This window comes from Mchenga conophoros, linkage group LG23 (genome assembly GCF_057382185.1).
Source record: "Mchenga conophoros isolate Kocher_MC1m ecotype Shallow Benthic linkage group LG23, M_conophoros_male_GT1.1, whole genome shotgun sequence".
Classification (NCBI taxonomy): Eukaryota; Metazoa; Chordata; class Actinopteri; order Cichliformes; family Cichlidae; genus Mchenga; species Mchenga conophoros.
In genome coordinates, this window is record NC_140547.1 from 9,348,843 (window position 1) to 9,359,552 (window position 10,710).

The following is a 10,710-nucleotide window of genomic DNA, read 5'->3' on the forward strand; positions in this document are numbered from 1 at the left end:
GTACAAACTCCAAAACACGTAAAAACACGTACAAACTCCAAAACACGTACAAACTCCGAAGCACATAAAAACTCAGAAGCACATAAAAACTCAGAAGCACATAAAAACTCAAAACACGTACAAAAGACAACAGAAGTGCTCCAGGATGCCGGGCGCAGTGTTGAGCCTTTGTTATCTTGTGGCTACACAAGCCAGCAAGTACCAACGACCGGATTTGGTGTGTGGTAATAACAGGTAAATGAACTTTTTTTTAAATTATTTGAATATATATGAGTGCCTGTGTATAAATACACAAACAATACACACATGCTTTCAATTGTGTAATTTAAGTGATCTAGTAGCTCTGCTTTGGAAGTTCAGTTCATGCTAGAAATGTGTTTTGGAGTTTGTACGTGTTTTGTCTCTAGGGGCCACCGCATATATTTATATATAAACATATATAAATAAAACCACTTTTTTTTACGTTAGTAATTCCTTTTGTGCATAATTTTATATTATTGTTAATAATAAATTAATTAAAGCAACAAAACAACCTGAAGAGCCGGTTCGGAGCCGAAAGAGCCGGATCTCTAAAAAGAGCCGGAAATCCCATCACTAATAATAACAGTGTGCAATACACATACACTTATTCTTCTTTTTTATACTAAGTTAATATACTGTGTTGTGTTGTTTGTTGCGTTGTGATGTGTCATATCGTGTTGTGTTATATGTAGTGCCGACGTAGGACAGTTTTTCCAATTTCATTGTACTACTGTACTATGTATGACTGTGCAATGACAATAAAGAGTTATCTTATCTTATCTTATCTTACCTGTATGGAATACCGTAACTGTCAAACTGAAAGACCACAGTATTGATTCAAATTATAAATTATATAAAAGCTGCTTCTGTATTTATTATCTAATTGTCTACTTATTTATTTATAAAATATTAATAAAATTCTCCATTTTTTTATTTACTTTTAAAAGTGTTCATTATGGATAGGCTTCAAGGTTTATTGATTCCATTGTTATTGACTTCAAATATATCTTAAATCAATTATTACAGTTTGGTAATGAAAAACATAAACACCCACCATGGTGGATAAGTTATTGCAGTGTGAACTTAATTTAATTGTTTGGTAAACACTAGTTTAGTGCTCCTGCAGCAATTGCAGTAGTCGTTCTCTTTGGATGGTGGGTCAGACATTTAATGAAATAATTTCCCCAATTTAATCTTATTTTCACAGCATTTAGTAACATTGTTTATTTAGTGATTAATTTATTTCAGTCTTATTTTAGGTTTAGGTCTTCCGTACTTTATGTGGGCTCTGCCACATAAAAACCTGACAAAAACCTGAAAGTCATATATAAAGTATACTGTATATGTAAATAGGTATAGCATACTGGCATACTATATATTTCGGAATTTGGCTGTTTAAACGCAGCAAAATGAAATTCACAAAGGTATTCGTCTTTCAAAAAAATGTAATATCGCAAACGATTAAGCAACAAAAAATACATATCTCAATGTAAAATTCTGTTTTATTTTATTCAATTAATTTTTTTAAAAATTTAGACTAAATTCCTAAACACATTTACTGGATTTACAAGCCGCGGTGACGCGGGCGGCTCGCTCACGCCTCCTTGTTTGATTGTATCGAAGGCTGTGAGCAGATGACGCAGTGAGGTCCAGTGAACATGGCTCCTTTTCCGGACGAGGTGGATGTTTTTACTGGCCCACACTGGCGAATGAAGCAGCTGGTGGGCCTGTACTGCGAAAAGGTGTGTACAACTAACTGTCGTTCCTTATTTTGCAGATTTACGAACAATTTTTTGGAGGTTGGTGTCTGAAGGTGAAGCGAACACCTGCTAGCATGCTAGCTAGCTAGCTAGCGTAATAGCAGCAATAATTGAGTCAGTCGAAGGAGATGAACTGTCGGATGACTGTCTGACGACCACACTGAGACCCTTTGGTTGATCTGTGGTCAGCGTTACGTGATAGTATTCACGTTTCCAGCAGCGTGGAACCCTATCCGACTGAACCTAATAAAGTTTTATAGCCACTCGTCTCCGCAGCTAAAAGCTTTTTCTGTTTACTAGCCTAACTAACTTGCAAGATAGCTTATATAACGTGCTTTAAGTGCCACATTGGAGTTTCTAATGTTCTCGCAAAGGGTGGTGCATATATTAATAAGAAGTGTCTTAACAAGACAAGCCAGGTAAGCTCATTTAGCTGCAACAGCTAATGCACGAAGGGTGTGCTTCACTAACCCCAGCTCGGTTACAACACTGATGATTTGACACTCTGGCATACAGCCACTATGTTTACATATACGTATCACGTATATATAAACATAGTATTACGTGTTACGTGTCTAATCCTACCAACTGCAACGCTAACATAGATCACATGGATCTTATGTGATGATTTATTTTGTAAGAAATAACGCAAAGATCTTATTTGATAATTCTTCTTCCACAGCTGTCCAACACCAACTTCTCCAACAACAATGATTTCCGCTCATTTCTCCAGTCCCTGTGCGCCACATTTAAGGAGTTCAAGATGCATGAGCAAATTGAGAACGAGTACATTATCGGGCTGCTGCAGCAGCGCTGCTGCACAGTGTACAATGTACACTCTGACAACAAACTTTCAGAGATGTTGTCCCTCTTTGAGAAAGGGCTTCATAGTATTAAGGTAACGATCGACTGGCATTTTAAAATACACATTTTATTGACATGCTATGATCCTATATTTCACTTGATGCAACTTTAAAAATAGCTAACCAGAAAAACATTGGCTTTAGGTAAGGGGAAAAACATGTAGTACAGTGCTCAATTGTTGGGTACCACTCAGTCATTAGAATAAGTATCATGTCAGCAACGCAAAGATTATAGTACATACAAAGACATCAAGGGTTTTTATTTTTCATGTACACATGTAATTTCTGGCACCTCTTCAAAGCGGTTTTACTCACATGCGAAGCAAAATTACCAGCATTATAATAAATGAGAATTAGTTTTAGCTAACTTACACACTTGGGCAGTCAGTCCCTAAAGGCCCATTGTGCCATGAGAAATCTGCACGTTAATCATACTACACTTCCTTTAAGTGTGGAATAATACTCATTTGTGATATCCACTTTTGTCACAGTTCTCAAGTGTTACAGTTTCACATTTAAAAGAAGAAAAAGGATGAATGAAGTTATTAAGGATGAAGTTAGTAAGTTGAACTGCTTGGAGCAGAGGGAGGGTTATTTTTGTGATCTGCTTATCGAGAGACAAGAGTTATTGTTCTGTCAAGCCATGGGCAAACCTCCACCCCAAGAAATAAGAGGCAAAAATAAAGGCCTTTTTAGAGTTATGCAATTGTGTAAACCCGAACTTCCGCTGCCAGTTTGCAAATCAGAAAACATTTTCTATTTTTGCTTTCAGGAGTAATCCTGCTTTCTGTCCCAAGGAAAACTGTCTCCTGGGAAAAACAATACTGTCCTAAATATTTAAATTATATTGAATTAACGTCATTTGTGTTAAAAAAAGAGTTCATGATATTTACCCTGAGAAATAACCCTGAAGTAACCCTGAGTAAATCAACTCCTGTAGTAATGACATTAAAATATTTTTGAATAGAAAATAATATTTTAATGTACAACAATTATTGCACAACACAGCCATTAATGATGATGCAAAATCAAAATGTACTTCTCAATGTAGGGAGTAGTGATTGAGTAAGGGTGATTTGGACAGACCATGAATTAATCATTGTTGTGTGTTTTTAGAGTGAATATGAGCAGCTTAACTATGCCCAGCAGCTGAAGGAGAGACTAGAAGCTTTTACACAGGACTTTCTGCCCCACATGAAGGAGGAAGAGGAGGTATAAGATGCTCAAATTTCTTTTCCTTTCTTTTTTAAAAAATTTTTTTTTTTATAATATTTTAATTACCCATTGTGTGGGACATCAATTAAGACTAATTTATGTTGAACAACAAAAGGTAAAAACATGCACTGAAAGTTATCATAAAAACGTGTCTGTTCGTGTCCAGGTAAATTAAACTGTTGCAAGCTGTTTGTAAACTGAGGAGATTCGTTGCAGGTGTTTCAGCCTATGCTTATGCAGTACTTCAGCTATGAGGAGCTCAAGGACATCAAGAAACAAGTGATAGCGCAGCACTGCAACCAACAGCAATTGGACAGTGCCGCGGAGGTGCTAAAAGGCTTCAGTTTGTGGAGCCAGGCGGAGGTGCTCCAGAAAGCCTTCAAATATGCTGATCATGAGAAGACAGATTATGGTGAGTGAGTATATATTTAAGCTGGTGCTTCGTACTTAAGCACATTATAATTGGTCAAGTAACCCCACTCTTCAATATACGACATGTTTAGATAAGCATATCAATCAGTTGTCTTTTAGATCTAATGCAATGCGGTAACTCATGTCCAGCAGACATTTTGACTGTCCATTAAGGCATTTCTTATGATCAGTTTAGGCATGACTAACTTGTTTATACCTGCGTCTGTCTTGCTGCAAAATGTTAAAAATGTATACTTGATAACGGACCTCTGTACTACCAGGACAATGTTTTAACTGTTAAAGTCACCAGCTTCATAAAAGAACACTCTGTCTTAGAAAGTGGTTGACATTTGTAAAAGGTACACTTCATCATTTTGGTATTTGAGAACACTTACGAGCAAAGCTATTCCATACTCTTCCTCAGAACTGGAAAAAAACAGGAATTCCTCCACCCACATCTCCCAGCTCCCCACGGAAATTATGCTGAGGCTGTTCCATTATTTAGGCCCTGAAGATCTGTGTCGCTGCAGTCAAGTGTGCAGCTCCTGGTCAGAGCTAGCTAAGACCGGCTCTTTGTGGAGGCACCTTTATCCTGTGCGCTGGGCCAGAGGTACGCTCGAGTTTTATGTACTGGTGAAGAATTATTTCACTCAAGTGTGTACACAACTAATGAATATTTTTGTCTCTGTTATGTAGGTGATTATTATAATGGCCCCCCTGGGGAGCTTGACCAGGAGCCAGATGAGGAGTGGGTGAAGAGTCGGCAGAATGAGGGTCGTGCCTATCAGGAATGGGATGAGGACGCTGATGTCGATGAGTCTGGTGAGGTTTTGTCTTAGGTAAAGGGCTTGTGTCTCATAGCGATTTAAGTGGTATTTAAAGCACAAGCAACTATTACTAATGTAATGTTTCAGACACAAGCTGCCAGAAAGGCATCATTTGGGATGTACTGTTGTATTATAGGTTCCTACCCAGTCATTCCTATCCATTCAGCCCACATTTAGCAAGATATGTGTGACAAAAACAAGCAAAGAAAACCCCCACTTTTATAAATGCTCGGTAATGTTAAGCCCGGTTCCCATTGAACACACCGTTTAAGTAAAATGGCTGGTAAATAAACTACTGCAATCTGTGGGTGTCTTGTCATTCTCTTTCAAAATGTTGACAATTCACTGGCTTTCAATAACAGCATAAAATTAGCCAGCCAAAACTGACTACTGATGTAGATATTTGTTTGCGAGGAAATCAACAGTGTGTCGTTTTACAGAAGTTACTCACTCAGGTCGAGCAGTTTTGGTGCACTGGTTCTACGTGACACGTTCAGTGTGAACAGGGCTGTAAAACAGGTTTATGGTTATATGCAGCCTGTGTAAAAGGCAAGTCTTCATTAAATATGATACCTAAAGACATTTAGTGTCTATTTTTGACCTCTACTTTTATAGTTCCTCACTGTTTGCCCTGTTGATATTGGGTAATAAAACTAGATTAAAAATGTAGAGGTGTCTGTTTAAGAGTTTTAAACAGGGCGTCACACATTCATTCACATGTGGTGAAGCCAGTCGTCTCTATTTACTTTTCAAGTATTTTGCTGCTTTTGATCCCAGACTCTGCTTTATGTGTCATCATGGTATGATACACCTCTAGTGTTGCCTAAAGATGTGTCATACCACCTCCAGTTTAAGCTCTGTAATGTGTCACCCATGTTGTTCAATGGTTCATCAGATGTGTCAGGTCAAATTGAGGGCTCCCTTGCAATCAGCACTGCTAAGCGGGAGAAGAGGCTTCTGAATGGGATTATCCAGAATCTTCTTCCAGCTGTCGGTCCTTCTGTCAAGTCCATTGTTCTGGCATATAGCTCTACAGTCTCAAGTAAAATGGTAGGCGGAGCACAAACCTTTATTTTGCTGTTGTACTAGCACAATGTCAAAGCTCAGAAAGCTCGTTGGTTGAGCTGTGTTGTAAGATAAATGTTCTTGCTTTCCAGGTACGTCAAATCCTCAGTTTCTGCCCCAATATTACTCATCTAGACCTGACGCAGACTGACGTTACAGACTTTGCATTTGACAGGTTAGTATTAAAAATGAATACTGAAATGCTAACTGTTTATGACAAAGCGGATGTACATAAAACTCAGAAAACTTATGTTGAGTCTATCCTTTCCTTTTTAGCTGGTCATCTCTCGGAGCTTGTCACTCTCTGGAGCACCTGGATTTGTCGGGGTGTGAGAAAATCACTGATCACACCTTGAAGAAACTGTCTTTTGGGCTGGGTGACCTCATGTCTTCCACCTGCATTGACAAACGCTCAGACAAGCGAGCCAAGCTTCTTAAGAGTTCCCCAGGTCCCATCACGCTTGTTGATGAGAGAAACCTACATCCAGTGGGACGAAAGCAGGCCATAATTTTCAAGCAGGGGGCTGGCCGCTGGGGTGCCGCCTGCACACCCACGCAAGTATGGGTCCTGGATCCTTTGGACCTTGCTGATATTGAGGACGCAGCAGAGTGGAGTCGACGTGGTGGGATGCCGCTTACTGACGCGGAAAGCTTCGTTGAGACACAACTTATGGGAAGTTCGTGCTGTTGCAGGAGGAGCAGGAGGCGGGGGCACAGGACTGGGTCAGATGCCTCATATTTGCATCAGCAGTATGCCTTGTCTGCAGAAGTGCTCTGCGGTCACTCCACCTGCTGCACAAGCGACATGGCCCTCAGGACTTTTACTGGGTCTGAGTCAGGCATGACCAGAAATGGCACAGCAGAATTTCGGACTAAATGCTCTTCAATGGGGAGCCTGCAGTGTCTCCAGCCTGAAAACAGGACTGATCAATCAGAAATGAAACGCTCACTGAGGTTTCTCAGCCTCTCTGGATGTTATCAAGTCACTGACTTGGGCCTGAGGTAACGTTAAATCATCAATCTCTTTCAAACAAACTACAAAACACATCATATATATTTTTTAGTATCTGTACAGAGGATCGAAACGGCAAAACTTAGAAAATGTATACACAACCACTGACTTCTTACCGCAGGACTCAGATCTCCAGTAATCCCCTGACTGTACACACATAGGAAAATTAGATCAACCAAAAGGCAGAAATCTGACCTCATCATGTGACTTTAAATAATGGGCCCCTTATTTCCTTAATTAGGTGCAAATGAGGGAATGTAAAGATTGAATACAGGTGTAAAAACAAATTCCTGTTTGTTTCCAGTAAATAAACGAGTGTTGTATACAAAGAAAAGCTGATGCATTAAATTAAAAAAGGTCAACTTTAATGAAAGATAAGTTAGTTTAAATATGAGTTTCAATACAAAGTCAAATACAGAAGTGACTTATGTCACATTTTAGGAGTTAATGCCTAAATTTGTTTTATTTTTATTAATTTAATAATATATACATTTAGTTTGGCAGTTATGACCCTCTATGAAAATGACTTGTTTTTAGGTAGGTTTTTTGAAGATTGGTAGCAAACTAAAATGACACAGTGGAATGAATGAGTTACTGTGAACAACTGTAAATACCACATTTCGTCAAATTGCGCTGATGAAACTTTAACCTGGAGACCAGCCACAGTACCCCTTCAAACCTTGGTTGCTGAAATATAAACGCCTGCCAGCGTACCCCAAAGAAATGCCTTGTGGTCATTTCCTTATTTGTCTTTGTCCGGGGATAAACACTCTCACAGACTCACAAGGTAAAAACATTCAGCGCCATATGAAAAGTAAACTGCTACTTACTAGTAGTTCAAATGTAGTCATTTTAAAGCATTCGACAGATTAAGTTTAATATCAGTGGTCAAGAGGACATAAAATCACTAGTCATAAAAAACATTTATGACTTTGCTCCAGAGTTTTTAGGTTTTTCCTCCTGGAAGTTATACTTCTACTGCTATTTTTGCTCTTGAATTCCACCATAGATTTCAGTGTACTGCCATCTCACCACTATACTGAATTAAGACAAAGATATAGGTGCTTTTCAAAATGCATATCAAGTAACATTTCTATCAGCTAATTCAGATTATACAGTGCAGCTCTTATTAGGGTAAGACTGGATTATCTGCATTCATCTAGATGTTCCCAGTGTTGGTCTGCATGTTGTTGTAGCTGTAATGAGGTTGCATTGCATTGTGTGTCAGGGCTCTGTCTCAGCGTGGAGGGCTTCCTGTGCTGGAGCATCTCAACCTGTCTGGCTGCCTCTTCATCACTGAGGTGGGGCTGCAGGAGCTGGTGTCGGCCTGTCCTTCCCTCAATGACGAGCACTTCTATTATTGCGACAACATCAACGGTAACACAAGTTAAACCTAAAATGCTGCATGCTCTTCACCTAGTAATGTGTTTTGACATAGGCCTGTGTTAATGTTGTACTGTATAAAATGTCACGGTGGTGTTACAGTGTGTGGCAACTATTACAAACATTAATAACCCCACTCGCATAGCATGTGTCCTAGTGTAAGTAACCGATGCCGCTGAGAGGGGAGGTAAGTAGGCATTACAATACATTGATGCCCTTACTGTCAGAACTTTTATGTAACACAAAGTTGAATTATTTAGTAACATAATGAAAATATTTAAATGTTGTGGATATGGGGGTGTGTGCCAGATGTTTCTCACTTGTCGCGTGGGTTGCAGGTCAGTAGATAACTGCAGTGTGGTGTTTCTCTGCAGGTCCCCATGCAGACACGGCCAGCGGCTGCCAGAACCTGCAGTGTGGTTTCAGAGCTTGCTGCCGCTCTGGAGAGTGATTCAGCAAAACGATGCTATTCTGAAATGTCTCCTTTTAATTGCACTTTATTCTGGGAATACCATTTGCTGTATTTTGTGTCACTTAAAAATATTTCTTGATGAAACTGTAATTTTGCTCTAAATCTTTCGGTCTATATTTCATGGAAATAATGCTGTCTAAAAGGAAAACATACAAGGGTAACAATGGATTTGAACTGTCTGCAAATATCCTGGTTCTTTCTTTTTGGTTTAAAAAAAGTAAAAACCTAGAAAAAAATGAACACCTAGAACTCAGTGGTTTTCTGTAGTTTAAACGAAGTTTGTTTTGTCACTAAAATGATACAGATTTACACCAGTCTGCTTCTCCCCTTACTTTGTAACTCATTATCAGCATAGGGTTAATTTTGTTGTTAAATTGAATCTAACGTCGTCATTTATTTGATAACAATGTGTGGTGAAACAAAGTGGTCTGAGTTTTGGGTGAAGCTGACTGCTCCAAATGGCACTCAGATTGTTGATGGTTAGGTCCCTACATGTGACTCTTTTTCGCTGCCTTGTGCTGCCGTACATTGATGTTCAGTTCACTGTTGATGCTGGCACAGCGACAGTATGCACAGACATAGGAACTGGTACTTGATGTTGCAGTGTAGTCCTTAACCCCCCCCCCCCCCCCCCCCCCCTTTTTTTTTTTTTTTTGTTTTTTTTACATTTGTGATACTAAATGTCCAGAAAGAGTTTCTTGCTTTCACTTTTCTTTATGCACTCCAGTGGGCAAAGAAATGGACCAGTGTTCTTGTGAGAAAGATTGAAGAGTTTGTAGAGAAATAGAAAAGCGGGATTAAAAATAGTCAATTGGGAAAAGTCTTCAGGGTATTTGGCCAGCTAGAGTACTGCATCATTTATGATACTGCAGCAGAATTTATTTTCCTGTTCAAAAGCCTTGCATGATTTCTGTTGAAAATTCACAACAAATTAATAAAAACATCTTGGAGTTAGAAACTGTGCAGTTGCTTATTGTTATTGTGTTAACAAAAAAGTATCGAACCACCAACCTTCTAAGTAGTAGGTGACCTGATCCACCACCTGAGCTACAGCCGACCCAATGTCAGTAAAGTGCCAGAAAATCCTCCGTGCATCTTGGCGACTTTCAACAAATTATGACTCCATAGTAGAAATATAGTATCTTAAAAATGTTCTTTTATGCAGCAGGTCTTGCTGCTAGAAAGGCTGCCGACAGCCTCAAGGGATGTTTATAAGAAATCTGCCACATTTAATAAATGTCAAGGCAAACCCAACAAAGGAGTCTGCATACAAGCATCTTTTTTTTTTAGTTTCTTAATTTAATTATGCTGTCACTTTTCTTCACATTTAAACTATAAACTGGCAGTTTGAAGGACTTTTGTTGGTAATTTAATATAAAAATGCTGACTGTAAGGAAAATAAAACAAACCCTCACTTATTAGTGAGGGTTTGTTTCAAGCCAATTTGCCTCAGCAGCTGGCCAGTCACCTTGACTAACACACATTTCTTACCAAGCCACAGGACCATTGGTTATGTTGCACCCTGTATCTCTGTATTGATTCTTCAAGTCTCTGGAAGTCTGATGGATGAACACAATTCCTTCAGCTGGTGTTTTGGTGATTGTTTTAAAGAGTGCTCTCCAAGTTTTTGGTACAGTCTTTCATATGTGTTCACTTGAGTTGAGATCTGAGTACTCTGAAG

At 39.0% G+C, this 10,710-nt stretch overlaps 1 protein-coding gene across 1 annotated transcript; it reads left to right on the forward strand.

Annotated features, from left to right (window-relative positions):
* Positions 1–1,613: 1,613 nt before the first annotated feature.
* fbxl5 (F-box and leucine-rich repeat protein 5) lies at positions 1,614–9,987 on the forward strand. Its single transcript, XM_085263705.1, has 11 exons — positions 1,614–1,763; positions 2,464–2,679; positions 3,761–3,856; positions 4,076–4,271; positions 4,695–4,880; positions 4,967–5,092; positions 5,993–6,147; positions 6,255–6,337; positions 6,439–7,164; positions 8,403–8,551; positions 8,932–9,987. Exons 1-11 carry the CDS (start codon positions 1,680–1,682, stop codon positions 9,006–9,008), a joined length of 2,094 nt encoding a protein of 697 aa, XP_085119831.1. The 5' UTR covers positions 1,614–1,679; the 3' UTR covers positions 9,009–9,987.
* The last annotated feature ends 723 nt before the right edge of the window (positions 9,988–10,710 follow it).